This window comes from Lissotriton vulgaris, chromosome 9 (assembly GCF_964263255.1).
Source record: "Lissotriton vulgaris chromosome 9, aLisVul1.2, whole genome shotgun sequence".
Taxonomy (NCBI): Eukaryota; Metazoa; Chordata; class Amphibia; order Caudata; family Salamandridae; genus Lissotriton; species Lissotriton vulgaris.
The window spans coordinates 936,157,031-936,176,992 of NC_141697.1; the positions used below are offsets into that span (position 1 = coordinate 936,157,031).

The 19,962-nt window shown below is 46.4% G+C and overlaps 1 protein-coding gene across 1 annotated transcript in view; it reads right to left on the reverse strand.

The window, feature by feature from the left end:
* Positions 1-19,962, reverse strand: part of APEH (acylaminoacyl-peptide hydrolase) — an 883,124-nt gene that overhangs the window by 270,604 nt on the left and 592,558 nt on the right. Inside the window, exon 14 of the mRNA XM_086938781.1 lies at positions 2,914-3,002. Coding sequence (XP_086794907.1) covers positions 2,914-3,002 — 89 coding nt within the window. The remainder of the gene's footprint in view (positions 1-2,913; positions 3,003-19,962) is intronic.

Here is a 19,962-nt window from a genome sequence, read left to right on the forward strand (position 1 = left end):
CGCCCTCCCTCTATCTATCGCCCTCACTATCCATCGCATCACCACAGCATCACTCAGGGGCACCACAACGTCACTATGCGCCACCAGAGCATCACTGAACGCCACAGCATCACTCGTCGCCACCACAACATCATTCAGAGCCACCACAGCATTAATCTGTGCAACCATTCAACAACAACTGATTCAAATATGTTCTCTCAATGTTTCAAACTTTATTACAAATGTCACAAAAAAATGTTAATATTTCACTTCTGTTCTTGTATTTTCATCACAATAAAATACACTAAACATAATCTTCCAAAAAGTTCTTTGCAAAAGTTTAAGCTATGGCCATTATAAATTACAATAACTTTTATTTAAGTATTACATATTGAAAAAAATACAACTCATTGTTATTTTTAATATTAATACATCTAAGTCATGTAAATACAACACATATTGCATTACAAATGCTATAGGTGTCACGTTTGCAAAAGTTAACACTATTGGCATTGTAAATGGCAAAGTTATTAATTTCGCTATTTTCAAAACAAAAACATAAATAAAAAATGTGTCACTTACAATACTAATACCTCTAACTTTACTAATGCGAGCTCTATTGCATTCATCCACCCCACTCCATCCAACCATCCATCCCACTCCATCCATCCATCCACCCCACTCCATCCATCCATCCATCCATCCATCCATCCATCCCACTCCATCCATCCATCTCCATCCATCCATCCATCCCCCACTCCATCCATCCATCCATCCCCCCACTCCATCCATCCATCCCACTCCATCCATCCCCCCACTCCATCCATCCATCCCCCCAATCCATCCATCCCCCCACTCCATCCATCCATCCCCCCACTCCATCCATCCATCCCCGCACTCCATCCATCCATCCCCGCACTCCATCCATCCATCCATTCACCCGACTCCATCCATCCCTCCCCGCCCCACACTCCATCCCTCGCCCGCCCCACACTCCATCCCTCCCCCGGACCTCACTCCATCTCTCGCCCACATTCCATCCCTCGCCCACACTCCATCCCTCGCCCACACTCCATCCCTCGCCCACACTCCATCCCTCGCACAAACTCCATCCCTCGCCCTCTTGCCCTGCCTCTATCTCTCACCCTGCCTCTATCTCTCACCCTGCCTCTATCTCTCGCCCTCCCTCTATCTATCTTTCGCCCTCCCTCTATCTATCGCCCTCACTATCCATCGCATCACCACAGCATCACTCAGGGGCACCACAACATCACTATGCGCTACCAGTGCATCACTGAACGCCACAACATCACTCGTCGCCGCCACAACATCATTCAGAGCCACCACAACATCAATCTGTGCAACCATTCAACAACAACTGATTCAAATATGTCCTCTCAATGTTTCAAACTTTATTACAAATGTCATAATCTTCCAAAAAGTTATTTGCAAAAGTTTAAGCTATTGCCATTATAAATTACAATAACTTTTATTTAAGTATTAAATATTGAAAAAAATACAACCCATTGTTATTTTTAATATTAATACATCTAAGTCATGTAAATACAACACATATTGCATTACAAATGCTATAGGTGTCACGTTTGCAAAAGTTAACACTATTGGCATTGTAAATGACAAAGTTATTAATTTCGCTATTTTCAAAACAAAAACATAAATAAAAAAATTTGTCACTTACAATACTAATACCTCTAACTTTACTAATGCGAGCCCTATTGCATTGCAAATGCTTGTTTCTTTTTGTGAGGCTTTCTTTGAGTGTTGGGAAACCAGCCAAAGACCAGACCAGGAACTCTGAAACTAAGAGCTCGCCTCAGGAGGTGGGTTGGGACTGGTGAAGATAAGAGGATTCCTCTTCAACCGGACGATCGGACTATTGTGTGCTTCCCTTTCCCCTACTTGACGAAACCATTTCACAATAAAATAATTCATTGGAAACACAGAGTATCTGTTGGTCATTGAAGGCCCTAAGCCTCCCCTAATTCCCCTATTGAATTGTGACAGCCCCCTCAGCCTTACTCTTTAGACTTAGCAAAAGCTCACCCTTGTCAAACCAAGTAGTAGTACATTTATGGATTGAAGGTAATGTGCCCCAGCAAAGTTTCCCCAATCAAGCTTATCAGTCTATGGCTGCTGAGGGTACTTCCACTAAGAAGGTGCCATACTGGCTTTTAAGCAGTAAAGACTGCCGCTGTGCTTGGAAATGAACATACAATTTCAATTTCCACACTGCAGCAAAATCCCATGCCCTGACACAAGACAACTCCATCTTGTGGGTGAATACATACTGGGTCTTCTGAAATAATTTGTCATGGAATCAGAGTGGAGTTTCAAACATAAGTGATATAGATGTGCTTGTAAGGTTTACACTAAGAACCTAATAACTTTTAGGTGCAACCATTTGTCTAGACACGTTGAGAGCAAACAAAGACCTGCATTCGCAAACAGTTTCGAAAGCAGGTCCGTGCTTGACATACAGAGGATTCTGAGTAAGACAAAAACACGTCAAGGGTGACTGTGTTACCTTCAACCTCACAGTCACCCTTACTTCTCCATCATAGTTTTGCTAGGCACTACCTTAAGAAAATAATGCTATGCAAACATGGACTTAAAGCCACTGAAAGAGCTAAAACGTGGGAAGTTGGAAGAGCTACCAGGTCCATCCAACATTTCCCCCAGGGGTCCTGGAAGGGGCATCGTATTAAAATCTACAACTTCATATTTTTCATGTTAACAGTGAAAAACAAGCCACTTACATAAACTTAACTCAATCATTTTTGGGAATTTAAACCGTAAATGTCATATGGTGGTGGAACCTTGCTTAATGAGCTGTGGTCTTCATTGAATCAAAGACATAGATTTCTGTTCTCACACTTGCTTTACTGTTTTACAATTGTGAATATATATGCATACCACAGTTGGGGGAGAGGATGGAGTCGAAAAGCTGGCAACCAAGAGATCCCTGTCTATGGTTAGTAGCTTCCAGCTTCCAAGAGGGTGACCTGAAAATAAAGAAAAGGAAGTAAGACAACCAGAGAGTACCCTTTCAAACATGACATCAAATTACAAGAGAACATCTGAAATCGGGGAGAACATGGCAGACAGCTAGCAGGTGTCCGTGCATCTGTTAGTGAGTGTGAGTGAGCTGTGAGGAATAGGAGGAGGCGAAATGGGAAAGCGTCTGTAAAAGACTGGTAAATGCCGCAACCTTTTCTGTGAAAGACTGGAAAATGCCGCAACCTTAACACCCAGCTAACATTTTTGATCATCTTTACACGGCAAGGCACGTTTAATTTCAACAAGAAGACCTCACCTGAGTCAGCGAATGGGTGGTTTCAACAGAGTGGTGTTGAGGGTGGGCCAGGGCCGGCCCTAGGCATGTGCAAAGTGTGCACCTGCACAGGGCCGCCAAACCCCAGGGGCCGCCACGATGAGGATCGTCCCAGGGCCGTCATTCTTGTTGCGCGCCAAAGCGCTACTAATGACGGCCCTGGGCATACTTTGCCAGCCCTCGCGCTGAAATGTAGCACTGCAGCAATGCTGCGTCATCACGCATCGCCTCTCGTGAGCGCGGCTGCGCAGCCCTCAGTATGAGAGGCGAGCAGGAAACAGAAACTTGCAGCCTGGAGGGTAAATGTTATGAGGCGGCCGGCAATCCCGAATTGTCACAGCGCGCAGAAGCTGCCCAATTGAGCCTGCAGCCACTGCCGTGAGAGACGGTGTGTAAAGCAATGCTTGGAGTGTCTGGTTGCACGCGGGCACGTGCTCCGGATTAAAGCTATGTCGGACCCAGTGCCGAGAAATGATTTGTGCCCTGAGGAATGACGTTAGCTTCACGACAAGGAGGTATGGTGTGTCAAATTATTTCAATGTGAAAACAAAAACATGGAATGTCAGTTTACGCTCCTGCTCACCTAAAAGTGCTAGCATCGCAAACAAGAGCAGCTGCAATGTCCTTGCCTAGCTGCATCCATTGAAAGTTATTAGTACAGAAACACAAAACCATGATCAGCAGTCCAGTGCAGGCCCCAGGTTTGTTTTCCAAACTGCTGAAAGTATTATCTTAAGAGGCGTGCTTCTCTGAATGAAATGTGATCTATAGTCATGTAAAGACATTTTAATTCAGGAAATACTGAATAGCTGGACAGAATTACATGTATTTATTGTCAGCGAGGTGGTCTTTGCACAATTTAAAAAGTATTGAGGCTGCCGGCGTCGCGTGTATGGAATACAGCTGCATATTCATTTGAAGTGAGTGCCTAGAGTTATATAAAGCGCTTTGATACCCATATGGTCTTGTGACTGTGTGCACTATAGAAAACGGCAAAGATAAATTAACGTGTAACTTGGAGAAAAACTCAGAATGCTAAACTTTAAAAACTATGAGGCCTGCTGCACTAGGAGGCCTGCTGAGCAATAACATAATAAAACTGGAGCTAACAGTCAGACAGGGGTCTGTGCATGCAGAGTCTGAGCCATAGGCTTTGATGCCAAATCTGAGGCGTGCTGAACACAGACAGTTTGAGGCCGGGGCGCACTGTATGTAGGCTGCAGACATTCCGCTGCATATAGGCCGAGTCTGACAGATAAGGCCAGAGGCATGTTATCTACTAAGGCCTGCTGCACACAGCTATACAATGCAAGTCTCCTGCATGCATACAGCATCACCCAGCTGCAGACTCTGCTACACACAGAACTAACCTACACAGACAGTAAAGGCCTGCAGGCAAAAGGCAGCGCACTAACTGCTGGACAATTTGAGGCCTTCTGCACATGGGCCGAGATCTGATGCGTGCTGTGCTCCGATTCAGGCAGAGATCGAGGGCACACTAAACTCAGCAGTCACTAGTCTGTCTGCAAAGTTGTGTCACTCATTTAATTTACTTTTAGAGGGCTCATGAGTGTAATTTCTGATATATGGTTTCCTTGCCTCCGTTTCTTGATTTTGCCCGCGAAAAAAAGTGTCACCCATAGTTGTTGAATGTCACTCATAATTACACTGAAATTATGAAAACGTCACTCATAGCAATCTGAACCCTTGGCAGCTATGGTGCCACCGCCACAATCCTCCGGACTCTGCCCAAGTAAGTGCCACCAGCCTATTGCTAGTGGGGTAAAAAATCTGGACTAGTGCTCTGGGAAGGTGGAGGAAAAGTACCCTGCCTCCTCAAGAGCGGAACTTACGCAGAGGGCGGCAGGGGTGTGTGAAGGGAGCTGGGAAGGTTCGGTCCTGGGTGCGGGCAGACGCCTACAGGAGGGGCAGTCAACGAGGCAGACACCTCGGGATACCTGCATAAGCAGTGTTTTAAATGAGCATGTACAGAGTGCCCTCTGCAAGTGAGAGTACCTGCACTTCTCGGGAGAGGTGCAGTAGTAATTAGAGTACTGACACTTCTCTGTAGTCAGTACCATGCAGCTACTGTGAGTCCTCGAGGGCCTATTCTTCTGTATTCTAGTTTCAAGCATTAAGCCCAAGTGCTGTTCAACGGGTTTTTATTTTAGTGTACTCAATCGCTTATTTATTTATTTATTTCTGGTATTTGTAGAGCGCGACACTCATCCCATGGGATATCACGGCGCTGTAAGAAAAAGGAGACTGCTGAAACTGTGCTGGGGAGTTAGTTTTTGGGAAAGAGGTGAGTTTTTAATTTTTGGCGGAATTGAAGGTAGTTTGTGGTGTGTCTGAGGTCCACAGGTAGCTCATTCCATCTTTTAGCCGCTAGGTATGAAAAGGCGCGTCCGCCTGTCCTTGCCTTGTAAATGCGCTTGGATTTCGCCAGGGCTGAGTTGTTGGATCTTAGATTCCTGTTGGGGATATAAAATTCAATTTTCCTTTGGAGGATGGTAGGGCCCGTTTTGTGAAGGGCTCTGTGCGCGTGACAGAGTAGTTTGAAGGTGGCCCTCTGACGCATTGGTAGCCAGTGAAGTTTTTTAAGGCATGTGGATGCCGAATCTCGCTTGCCTTTATTACAGACCAGTTTAGCTGCCTGGTTTTGTAGGACCTGTAGGCGGGAGAACAGTTGCTCGTTCATCCCTTCAAACAGGGCATTGCCGTAATCCAGGCGGCTAACCAGGAGGGCCTGGGTGATTGTGCGTCGACAATCCAGAGGTATCCAAGAGAAGATTTTTGCCAAAAGTTTGAGGATTGCGAAACCTTTGCCCCAGAGTATGCGTATGTGGTCCTTCATGGACAGAGCGTCGTCCATCATGATACCAAGGTTTCTGGCGTACTGTTTCGGGATTGGGGCTGATCCCAGAGACGGTGGCCACCACGTGTCGTTCCATGAGAGTTTGGCTCCTCCGAACAGTAGTATCTCCGATTTCCCGGCATTTAGTTTTAGGCAGTGGTTGCGCATCCATTCTGCCATTTCGGAGAGACAGCTGTGTAGTTTTTTCTTCGTTGTTTCCGACCCTTCATCCATTGTCACCATCAGCTGTGTGTCATCGGCATAGGAGCATATGCCGATGCCCCACTTTCTTCCAATGTCGGCCAGAGATGAAACATAGACATTAAAGAGAGTGGGGCTTAGTGAGGCCCCTTGTGGGACTCCACAGCCGATGGGACAGGGTTTTGAATGAAATTCGCCCATGTGCACTGCTTGGGTGCGATTGCTAAGGAATGATTTAATCCATCTTAACGCTGTAGATTGCACTCCTTTAATGTGCACAGTTGGCTACAGTGCCAATTTTGTAATTTACCACCAGCATATTGATTAAGGGTACGCTGGGGGGATCTCACAATTTTACCCGAGGCAGAACTTGAGTCAATATTTCATAGCTGCAAGATCGGACTGGCCTATAGGCAGGGCCACTTAAATTGTGTGGGTGGCAGGAGAGGGCCAAATTATGCGGCAAGGTTGAGTAAATTCTGCGGCAAGGCAAATTATAAAGCTTTATGCGGCACATTTTGTAATAGTATTACTTCATTACTTCTTTAGTTTTTAAAATTGGTAACACTGTCTATGCATTGGTTGCACCTCATTAGTACCAGTTTAGTACCCAAATATAGCAATAAGCAAGAGGAAGGTGGCCAGTCCTGCTTTGTAAAGGGCCTTTCACTACGCTGCAACATTTTAGTAGCTTTTAAATCATTTAAGCAAGAATTTTTTTTTGTTAAAATCTGCAGATTATGCGGAAGATGATGGACTGTGTGGCAAACATGGCAAATCTAAAATTATGGAAAAGTTGCTGCGGCCGCACAATAGCACAATTTCAGTGGCCCTGCCAATAGGGCATTCTGGCAGTGCCCAATGGTCTGGTCTGATTGGTCCGTGTATCTTTTTATGTTTGTGTCCTGGTTTATTGTCTTGTGGGCCGGTTTTTACTGTTGATTTCCCTGATAAACATGGTCTTCAGAAAGCACAAATAGTTGGAGTCTTCCATATCTTGCAGAACACACAGCGTGTTTTACCAACTTTAAAATTGTCCCAATTTGCATACCTTTTGAGAATTTTTTAGCTTTCTGATTTACTATAGGGGCAACTTTTTATTTTCAGGCCTGGGTCTATTTTTCTCCCAGTGCAACACTGCAGAGCTGCCTTGATAAACTGTGTTAGAGAACAATAAATTTGAGGCGAATTTCAAACTGCACCTTGGTTTAAAAGGGGACTCCCGAGGGGCAGGCTTGCTGTACTTTCGGGCTGTGAATGTGAAATTAGCATTGTCGATTACATTGAACAATATTAGCGCCTGGCGCTCCGAGAGCACTACGAGAAATAACGACTGGTGGAGAGATATGGGAAGGCAAGCTGAGGGGACTGGAGGGGACGGTGGTAGGTGGTGGGGGTGCAGAACGCCCCTGTGAGTGGATGTAGCACTGAGAATGGCATAGCAATAAAGCAGTCATGGCTTTGGCAGCAGGGAGGTATCTGGGCAAGTACACATTTGCAAGATTAAACGTTTTCCGGGACAGAAACATGTACAAAGGGGAAAAATGACAATTTTTTGACGTAACAAACGCTGAATCAAAGGGAGAGAGGAACATAGGGGCATATTTACAAGCCCTTATGGCCCCAGGAATGTCACTTTTTCCAACATTCCTGTGACGATAAACCCTTAGTTGAGGTGGCATTAAACCACTGAACTTGGCTTAAAGCCATCTAGTAAATTAGACCCCATTTCACAATGCATTGTGCAACACATATAGAAACAGCAAAACACCATGAATCATTTAAAGAAAATGACAATTTGCAACTTCTATGTATGCTGCATAATGAAGTTACAAATCACGATTTGTTTATGTGTAGGAAGGGACACCTTCCTGCATATAAACAGACATTGAATCCCACCAATGTAGACACCCTTGCACAATGGCTCAAGTTTGCCTGCGTTGGCGCTAGGCAGCTAGATTTAGCACCAGCGCCAGGGGAAACACAGGGGTGCACCGCATTCTTGTGAATACGGTGCATCCCCACATTTTCAGAATGGCGGAGCGAGGCAGGCATTAGCAATGTTTGTTTAATGCTACATTTCGGCATGTGAATTTGCCCCTTAGTACCATGTTCATAAGATATGGCGCTACTTCTCTCCACCGCTGCTGGCACATCTAAGTTCCCTTCCTTTCTGGTGTTTTGCAGCTGTCAGAGTTTCTCTTTGCTCAAATGGGAGTAATTTCTGATATTTATATATTTCCCTCGCCTTCATTGATTGATTTTGCTCAGGGGAAACTGTCATTCATAGTCATTGAAATGTTACTCATAATTACACTAAAATTATGAAAATGTCACACATACCAATCTGAAATCTTGGCAGTTATGAGTCGAGTCTGGGGCAGTGGCAGTGCTGGGCGATTTGCTGCAGACTGCAGCAGAACCAACCCCTTCGGTAGAGTCCTTGCCACCACTGTGGCATACTGGAGCCTGAGGAAGGTAAGAGCTAAACAGTTGTCACAAGGGGAGGGAAGGATCTTTGGTGAGTGGCAGGGCAGTGGGCACAAGTCCTATTAAAAAGAAGTGGGGGGGACTAACCAAGTTAGGCAGTCAGCAAATGACATGATGACATGTGCCATCCATAGCTGCCAAGGTTTCAGATTGCTATGTGTGACATGTTCATAATTTCAGTGTCGTTATGAGTAACATTTGACACTTTCCTGCGAGCAAAAATCAAGCAATGAAGATGAGGAAACATAAATATAAGAAATTAGACCAATTTGAGCAAAGAAAAACTCTTAGAAGATCTAAAACTGCTACAAACGCCTGCTGCAGCTGCCTTTAATTAAAAGGACAGCTACGGACCTCTAGAAATCAGGTTACATGGCTCCGCTAAGAATTACCACCAAGAAGAGCAAGAACGTGCGGTTAGGCCGTAGAACCGCTGGAGAGAAGCTGTGCAATAAGAGCCACTGACAATACAAGACAACAGTTTAGTAGAGACCACAGATCTTTACTGGATCCCACAAATGTAGAAGGGGTATTGCTGGGTGCACATCAGGCATTCAGAGTTATAGTGGCATGAGCTTCACCAGAGCCTGCCTTGATGTCCTGGCATAAATATTTCTAGTGTCGCACAGCGAGTGACAAGTTACACACCAAGTGTAAATACACCAGACACCACTTCAAGCAAGGATTGACATTTTTATTTCTATCCATGGCACATAAGCAGCTTGGTCTTCGTTCTTGGATCTGACTATGTTGGCAGCACACAAACTTCATATCTACAGATGTTGGATTTGTCTATGTGGATCCTGGCTTGTTTGGCGGGTAGGAGCAGCCGCAGGTACTGGTCAATCATCTAATGACTTTTCTGGACGTATTATTAAAACACCTTCCTGAGCTCCGCCCCGTCCGGACCCCCTCTTCTGGGGCCCCCACCTACGCTCCCTGCACAGGGCCCACCATGAGCCTAGAGCCGGTCCTGGGTGGGCAGAGCCCCGGAGTCAATGGGAACCCTCTTGTTGCCGAGCATTACTGATGACTGTCCGTTTTAGAGAAGGGCGGCTCGGGGGGGGGGGGGGGGGGTGAGGGCCCGGGGAGTTACGCTGAGGATCACTGGAAACAGTGGGAGTGCTTGTGTGAGGTTTGCCCTTTTTTTGGGGACGCAAAACTCCGTAAGAAACATGTCAGGACGGGCTCAGAGAGGTGGAGCCAGGAGTAAATCAACTGGTTCCTTCTGCAGAGCTCACGGAGGAGAGCAGCGTGTGGTCGAGTCCACACAGTGGAGTATTGGAAAGTATTCCTCTGACGAAACCTTCCTCAGTTAGGAATGATAATCTTTTCTGGCTATTGAGGGGGAAAAGCCAAAAGGCTAGTAAGCCTAGTAGATATACACTGAGAAGTACTGAAGCTTTTGGGGTTACCCTTAACCACGGGCAGGGAATAGAGTTTGGCGAGAAGGAACTGGAAGTTTCCCAGGTCAATGTTAAGGTGAAAATTAAAGGGTCCGAGTCTAAATAAACCCCCTTAGTATTCTCAAAGGGTGAAGGAGAAGATATATTAAGGAAAGAGCTCAATTCCTCTTTAAAAGCCCCAGTGAAGGTGAAACCCAGGAATGCCAATATCAAAAACAAAAAAAACAAGAATCATTCGTCTCTGAGGTCATATTTTAAGCTACAGGAAAGGATCCCTGAATTAACCCAAAAGTTGGGTGGTCCCTCTTTAAAATCCGCAGACTACTTGATGCCAATTAGAGGCGCATCATCCAACCAAGATATTAGGATTAATATGACGCCCCCTGAACAAGCGATGGAGAAACCAGGCGAGGAAGCACCAGGCATGCCTCGGATACCTATGACTCCCAACAGATATCAATGCCTGCTTGCAGAGGGCTCAGGTGAAGAAAGTGAACAAGACCCTTACGCAGCAACGGTTGGCCCGAAAAAAGCTTTTGGTAGAGATAAAGGAGGGAGAGGCCATCCATCAGGTTATGTACATCAGGTCATCCAGACCCAGAGATAAGCCCCCTTAGAGCATATAATGAAATCACTTACAGAGGAAGGAAAAGTGGATTTGCGATTTCTCAAGCCAATCAAAAGGAAATCCAAAGGGTCTGTGAAGGGTTGGCAGAAAAATTGGAGTGGTTGTGAGAAGTTGACCTGATATGTGATGTCCACTATTCTAGTGGGCACCCTGTATCAGTCCAAACAACCCTTATGGTGATGGTTGTAAAGTCAACCTTATAGACCAGCTATCCTAGTGGTAGCATGGACAAAGTAGTCTTAGGCTAAATTCAAGAGGGCATGTGAAGCCAGCTGTTTTACCATATGTAACCCCTTTAATACCAAATGAAAGGACACCACACAGGTTATATATAAAAAATATATGTATTTATTACTATCACAATCCCTCTGAACTCTTTATGAGGTCAGAGGCACAAGCACATAACAAGATACTTATCATACAATATACAGTAGAGCCCTAGGGGTACGTAAAACCATATACTAAAATAGTGGTATAAGAACCACGTCACGAACAAGGAATAGGCCTAGGGCCTAGGGAATCGCTGGGGCTACGCTGTACTACCGAAGGTTAGGAAGCAGGAGACCCACGGGAGGCATGTGCAATGTCTTAACACACACGCGAGTTACCATAAGGATACAATGGGAACAAAAGAATTGGAAACTAGTTCTTTTAGGACATTTCCGGATGGACTAGGAGAAAGCTACTGAAAACTAGGACACTAGGATAGTCAATACCCACAGGAGCACCGGAGTACTCGCGTTACCTCGCCCACAGGAGCCAAGTGCATATGTGCCAAAATGTGTCGGGTTTCGTTGCTGAATCCTATGGAGCCTTGGAGAAAGATGCTGCAGGCGACCAGGAGAGAAGTGTCCGGTTGGATCCAAGGGCGGATCGAGGAAGAAGAGTACCTGAAAGCAGAGGGGACAGAGTCTGGGTCACTAGCCAGTGACCAGGAAGGAACCAGGAAGGAACCAGGTGATGTTGTGAAGCAATTAGGTGATGTCGTGAAGCTTGACTCTGCAGCCACGTGGACCAGGAGGAGTCGACGACAACCAGGAGCTGGGCACGGACTGTCCCACAAAGGATCTCGCTGTCGGCGGTGTCGGCTTCCGGATTGGAGTCAACAAGCCTTGGCAAAGGCAACCCACGCAGGCATCAAAGATGGCTCCTGGTGCAGACCAGCAAGGTCTGCAGGGCTTCTCCTTTTCAGGTAAGCAAGGGCCAGCCTGGAACAACCAGGCCAGTGGTGTAGATTTGTAGGTTCATCATCACAGAGGCCACTAGCCAACGGGCAAGTGACCGGACAGGCGCGTCAAGCACAAAACACAAAAACACTAGCAGGCCCCACACGGCACTCGTGGAGTGTGGAGGGCTGTGTGTCGGTGTAGAAGGTGCTCGGGGCTGGGGCTTCTCAATCCCCAATGCACAGCTTCGAGGGTGCCTCGGGAGCTGAACAAGTAGCAAGGTGCAGGTTTTTCAAGATGGCCGGTCCCACGTCTCTCGTCACCTCCACAGGTCTCAGCTTTGCTGTGGCTGTGGATCGGGCTCAAGGAAGTCTGGAAGTCTGGTTCTTGTTGGACTCTGTGCTCGGGCTCCGGCGGGAGCGTCGACAAAGTAAACCACAGATTGCTGGATGGTGCCTGTTTGCACAGGGTGGTCACTCCTTGACCACAAGGGAGATTCTTCAGTCTTCTAGTTGCAATAGAATGTCGAAGGTCCAGAGTTTTGTTTCAAGTTTCCGTTCAGGATAAATCTAAAGTCTCTTGACTCAGCTCCTACCTACATACCAATCTGAGGGGCTGGATTACCTGCTAGGTTCCTCCTATGGTTGGGACGAGGGAAGGGGGTGGTTGCACCCCTTTCCCTTTGTCCAGTTTCGCGCCAGAGCTGGGGATGGAGTGCCCCAGCAACTGGTTTCAACCGGACTATGCATGGAGCACCTTGTGTGCCCCAGGCAGTGTCTCATTTCTTTCAGCCCTCCCTGCCCCAATACACTATGGCCTGTCTGGGGTGGTGCTAGCACCTCCCAAGACAGGAAACCTATTGTCCCAGCCTCCCTCGCTGGAAGGACTCCCAGCAGCAGGAGGTTAGACTTGTGTCTGTGGCAGCAGCATCCATTTTGTGATGCTGAGACTCTGGTTAACTTTAATCGGGATTACTAGGAACAACATGTCTTCTCCCTCTAGAAGGGTGGAATGCTACCCCCGTCGCCAGAACTGGCGAGGGGGTAGTATTCCAAAGTGCATGACACCTTACACGACATGTGTTGATAAAGCCAAACCAAAGTTAGCATTCAACCACGAGGATGATAATGCTCTTAAGAGTATTTGGTATGGCTATATCATAGAACAGCTATAAGGACATGGTTCCGAAAGCTGCAGACAGGCTCAGCTCATGCTAGAGCACCATCTCACATAAAGCCAAGCACTCTGCCTCCAGGATTGTTAAGGCCTGCCATAGGAGTGACTTATAGGTGCATATGTGTCTATATATAATGTTAGATATAGGAATACTATATCTAAGCAAGGGGTGATTATACAACCTTCCCCCAGCTGAGTAATCAACCAGTTGTCTCAATGTGGATGGCCAGCCATGGGTTGCATAATACATGCTGCAGCCCCTGGTAGGCCTTGGATGCACCTATGCCCTGGGTACCTAAGGTACACTGTACAGGGGCTCACAAAGGTGACACAATTCCCAATCGGATATGTACCTAAAGTACATGGTATGAATTTAGAGAGAGAACACCTGGGCTGTGGGTCTGATTAGCAGGCCCACAGCCACATTAAAGTCGAAAACCAGTAAAACAAAAGCAGAAAGTGGGGGTGAACATAGAAAGCAGACCCTACTCTCCTACAGTGGTTATCTCAAAGAACACAAGTCTTGGAAGCATCGGTGTTGGATCTGCAGGAAGAGACCACCAGGGACAGAAAATAACTTAATAGCCTGAAATATAAGCTTCAAGAGAGCCAAGACAAGCTGGAAACCTTGGAAACTAATGTAAGGTGCATAACAATATTAAAACATTGTTAATGTCCCAGAAGGCCTAGAAGGAGGAGATTTAAAATCTTTCATCTCCAATGTGTTAACATTGAGCGGATCTTGGGAAGATTCGGTGGAGGATCTCATGCGAGACATCCAGAGGATACATCGAGACCCATTGAGGAGGGACCCGGCGAAAACGAAGCCTTGCAGAATTATAGCTAACTTTCTCACATATTCAATTAAAGACAAACTGTTGAATACTACTTTAAAGGCTGGGCTGCTGTCCAGAGAAGGTTTTTCCTTCAATATCAGATCAGATGGGGGGGGTGCGTGGCTAGCAGCCGAGAAGAATGGCGGCGTGTTAGCGAGGCTTCCAAACCCTCGCTACTTATCCTACAATATACTGACCCGAATAACTGTAGGTCAGATAATCCTGCAGTCACCTGCCACCTGCATCTGAAAGCAGAATCGCCTCAACTATAAGCGGAGCGGAGATATCCCGCAGACGAGCTTCAGAGAGAACCTAATGGCGGAACTGTGGCAACCCGCGATGAGAGCTCCGGCATCACTGTGATGTGCGTCGGGTTCTAATTCCACCGACGACGATTTATTGACTCGCACGGGCCCACTTCTTAACTTGCGCGGGACTGCGCTCCCTGCTCCGTAGAAGATACGGAGGTGAGGTGCTGGGGGACTGAAATCGAGGACCCGGCTTTAGCAGCCTACTGGGCCCCATCCAAAAATTCCTCCTGCGGCCCGTACAATCATCAGAGATCCCTGGGAGTGGGATCCCTCCCCCTGCCCTTCCCCTTGCTGTGGTTGATGAAGGCCGAGCTCCAACCAGTTGTCTCAATGTGGATGGCCAGCCATGGGTTGCATAATACATGCTGCAGCCCCTGGTAGGCCTTGGATGCACCTATGCCCTGGGTACCTAAGGTACACTGTACAGGGGCTCACAAAGGTGACACAATTCCCAATCGGATATGTACCTAAAGTACATGGTATGAATTTAGAGAGAGAACACCTGGGCTGTGGGTCTGATTAGCAGGCCCACAGCCACATTAAAGTCGAAAACCAGTAAAACAAAAGCAGAAAGTGGGGGTGAACATAGAAAGCAGACCCTACTCTCCTACAGTGGTTATCTCAAAGAACACAAGTCTTGGAAGCATCGGTGTTGGATCTGCAGGAAGAGACCACCAGGGACAGAAAATAACTTAATAGCCTGAAATATAAGCTTCAAGAGAGCCAAGACAAGCTGGAAACCTTGGAAACTAATGTAAGGTGCACAACAATATTAAAACATTGTTAATGTCCCAGAAGGCCTACAAGGAGGAGATTTAAAATCTTTAATCTCCAATGTGTTAACATTGAGCGGATCTTGGGAAGATTCGGTGGAGGATCTCATGCGAGACATCCAGAGGATACATCGAGACCCATTGAGGAGGGACCCGGCGAAAACAAAGCCTCGCAGAATTATAGCTAACTTTCTCACATATTCAATTAAAGACAAACTGTTGAATACTACTTTAAAGGCTGGGCTGCTGTCCAGAGAAGGTTTTTTCTTCAATATCAGATCAGATGGGGGGGGGGGTGCGTGGCTAGCAGCCGAGAAGAATGGCGGCGTGTTAGCGAGGCTTCCAAACCCTCGCTACTTATCCTACAATATACTGACCCGAATAGAAATAGAAATTTTATGTGGCCAATGTGTCCCCTACATGCACCCTATATATGTACATGTACCCTATGTATGTCCATGTCACCATGCATTTCCCCTTTCATGCCTGTAATAATAATGCCTCTGCATTTCCGTTCAATGTTAGAATGTCAGCAACCAAGCCCTCCATGAAAGAAACGTTAATTCTGCACTGAGGCCTATGTTGCCAATGTATTAGCATGGTGCACGTTTGAAAGTCGAGATGAACCCGTTTTTGTGGCTCAGCCGAGCCAGGACCCGTATTCAGGCTCCATGCCTCCTGACACTCTGAAAGCTGCAGTTTAGCTATGTATCCCTGACCTCTCACATACTTCCTGCTCAGCCGAGAGGTGCCCAGCCTGGCCTGCCAAGACAGTATTTTGCTTACAGTTATCTGCTCCGCTCCACAGAAACACATTCCTACTTAATGAAGAAGGTAAACATAATCCGCCTGCAGAAGATAGGGCCTAGCCTTTCTGTCTCCATTCAAGTGATTTACAGAACTCGCATCCATAGAAGGCCCATGGCCCCACGCAATGCACAAAAAAATATATGCACATACTGGCTCTTAGAGATGAGCAACCCTTGCCCGAGCGACCTTTACTTCAGATAATATATCCTCCAAACTCAAGATATCAGATAATACCAGACGTGCAGGTCATTCTGACATCCAAGGTTTCTCTACTAGCACGAAAGTCAGCTCTCCCCAGCTTCCCCCTGTTACACGTCAATTCCACGTCATGACCAAGTTGCGCACACAAGTAGGGTAAAGGTTCCTGCTGACCATGCAGACCCCCTCCATGTATCCACCCACCTATGACACCTCAAGGGAACACCCACGTGTACGCCTTCTTACACGCCCTTTTCACGCCCATGTGCTCTTATCTCTCTCTTTCTTTTGCTCCGCCTTCTCTATGAAAGTAAATGTATGTTTAAAGTATAAATAATGTACTCTGTGAATAAAGTTCAGATGACGATCCTTCCTGATCCTTAGTGGAGATGGAACCCGATTCTCCCTTAACTCGAGTTACTGAATTAAAGCCCTTTTGAATCGGACACCACGGACTCTGCCTCTCATTATATGCATGATCCTTGTTAATGTATAGAAATTCCGACAGGGTAATATTTTATTTACCACATAATCTGGCGCCCGAATAGGGACCAGTCCCCTTCCCCACGCGCCGGAGATGTAGGTCCAGCGCTTGCCCCCTTCTGCAGCCGTGACGGACTTCAAGTGTACACGACAGCGGGACTTCCTGCCTACTCCCTCAGGCCCACGGAGGAGACGGAGACTGCGACCAGGCATCCACACGAGGCGGTGAGGATTGCGGACCATCCCAACCAGAGCCCAAGCCGTGAGAGAGCAAGGTCCGAGGTATCCCGAGGCCCGCCTGTTCCGAGGCGCATGTGCAGCACCGCAGTAGCAGTAGCAGCACCACAGTCACGCAGTATCGAGTATCGAGTTTCCGAGGCCTTCAGGTTCTGCTTCCCGGTGAGTACCGTTATTGGGAACGCATAAAGACGGGTTCATTTATTTGAGCCCGGTAAAGACGTGTCTGGGTACACAGGCACGGTAAAGACGTGTCTCTTTATGAGACCGGTATGGTTGTACTGTAGTGCAGTACATAAAGTTAACAGTTTTTCAAGTTCATGTTTTTCCCCATGTACTAGTCAGGATGTATCTGTTTTTAATGTTTTAGTGTTGTAGTGTGAATGGTTGTTTTCAGTCTATTTTTTTGTATATATTGTGTTTTCGTTAGGTCAGTTCCAACATGCCACTGTTTTCGAAATTATGTCAGATAGGGACCAGGAAAGGGATACTAGAAGAGTCAGTTCCTGTCCCGCCTAGAGATACACCTGGTCATTTTATGTATCAAAAGCACGGGCTAGATGCCATACTGTTTTTAGACATATGGGTAGATTACACAAAGGATCTAGAAGAGAAGTATAGATGGCCTGCCTCAGGAACATGGGATGCTGAATGCATTATGAAAGTAGAGGAAGCGCTATGGAAAAAGAAAGTTAGACCGTCCCAGAAAGATGCCATTGAGTTATGGCGTAAAGAAGCGCATAGGAGAGCAGAGAAAGAATTCCACAAAGCAGAGAGAAGTAAGCAAGCAGCGGAAAAAGCCAGAGAAAAAGAGCTAAAGGAAGAGGGGGAACGGGTCAAGGCAGAACAAGCAGATAGAGAAAGAAATGCCCTCATTGCAGGTATTTATCCCGTCCACACAGAAGAACTAGCTAAAGCGGCCCCCTCAGAAGTATCCAGTAAGTTGCCACCACCACTAGTACCCTTTAGAGTACGTAGACAGAAGCAGACAGAAGCTGAGGCTTTTATTGCCTCCTATCTAGAAGAGCCCGCTCCGGACTATGTAAACGCAGAATTCCCACCTCCTGTCAACAATTCTCCCTTCCCTCCGCCCCCATCACAGGATCTGCTTCTACAAATGCGGCTTCCCCAGGCCGTGAAAGACGACAGGGGACAAGGGGCAGTGGGAGGGGTGCCACCAGGAACGCCAGGAACACCGCCAGCAACACGAGCACTGCTGGGGTTAGGGCTACAACGAACGCCACAAATGACAGCATCACCCTTTAAGCATAATGTCACTATTTCACGTTGTATATACGATCCAGTACCAGGTGAGGGTGCGATGCTCGTGTACTCACTAAGATTAAGACACGCTGTAGACTATTTGATCACCCTACCAGGCATGAAGGAAAATTTAGATAAAATATACGAATTCATTAGAACGGGGGAGGGACCCGAGAGTATAGAAGAGGCCATGAAACAAAGAAAAGTGGAGGTTAAATGCGTGATTTTACGTTTTTTGATTAACTGTCTGATCAGGGAACAAGACCAACCAGACAAAGGAGTAAATAGAGGTCTGACTGATTGGAGTGACAACATAGCTACTGGTCGGCATGATAAACAGGGACAGACAGAATGCATGTACAGGAAAATACGAAAAGAGATCTTAAAGTTACACAGGAAAGAGTCTGACAGGAAAGATGAGTCAGAAGATGGAGAGCCCGAAACTGAGGAAGTGAATAAAATAAATTATGTAGGCAAAGCACGGCAGTTTGACAGGCCCAAGTGCCTTGACTACCGCAAACAGGGACCTCCTATAGATGAAAGATATTCCCTCGAAAATCTATTCCAATCTACTGAGAACGCACTGAAAAGACGGGTAGAGTGCGATAGACCACACACCTCACACGAACAGGAATTAGCCCGGTCAGCCGTTCAATGGGTGTCTAATTCTAACATATATAACAGTGATGTAGTGGCCCAGACCTTTTTGAGCCTTCCTCCGAACGAACAGCGTTTGGCTGGTATTTACATGGTTCAACATTTGATAACGTTGTATGAAAGTCAATATTCTGATCCCGGTCCCTTGTATAAATTACTAGACGATATACTTCTAGATAGATGGATAGACCTAGGTACTGAATTAATTAATGTCATTCTGGACCAACGACATAAGTACTTGACTTTTTTGACCACGTGTATGATTCCTGCCCCACACCACGACAGAAAGAGCTTACACATAGACAGACAGAACCCCCTACGAGAGGTACATCCCGTCAAAAATGCAGCGGGTAACCTTCAGCGAGTATACGTTTACACACCCTTGACGAAACTAGAAATACTGGAAATGAAAAAGATGTTGCCCTGCCATGATAAAGACCCGGGGGGGTTCCACCGTGAATTAAAAGACATTCTCCGCATAGGGGATTACACGTACGCTGACATTATAAAATTATTGAAAGTACTGTTGCCTGCTGGTATTTACGAAAAACTTAAAGAGAAAGACTGGGAGGTGGGGGAGAAAAAGTTAAGTTGGGCAGAATTGGAAGCCGAGGATAAAGACAGACACCCTGGTGTTGGTCTAGGGGACAAAGCTAAAGTCCTACCTGAACTCCTGATACAGGTCCTGCCGAGAGTATTGATTACTAAAAAGGAAGATTGGGATGCTATTTCAGCCTGTAAACAGAAACAAGACGAGGACACCAGTGATTTTTATTCTAGATTCGAGAAATGTTTTTCTATTAATAGTGGCCTTAAGCCAAGTAGTGAATCATATCCACATCTTTTTGTGAGCAAATTAGTAGAGAACTCCTTACCCCTGATCAAGAATAGAGTACTGAAGGTTGAGAGTACCTGGCAAGCAAATAGCCCTTCCCAAATGTTGCAAATGTTACAATATCACCAGAACAGAATTAGAGAAGAACAGGATCATGAAAAGAGACGTATGAAAGATACGAAAATGAAAGTGCTGGTTGCACAATCGGTACCAGCTAATGCGAATAAAAAGGGCACGACACCTGTTAAAGGGAACTGTAATTATTGCAAGCAACCAGGTCACTATGTGAATGAATGTGCTGTCC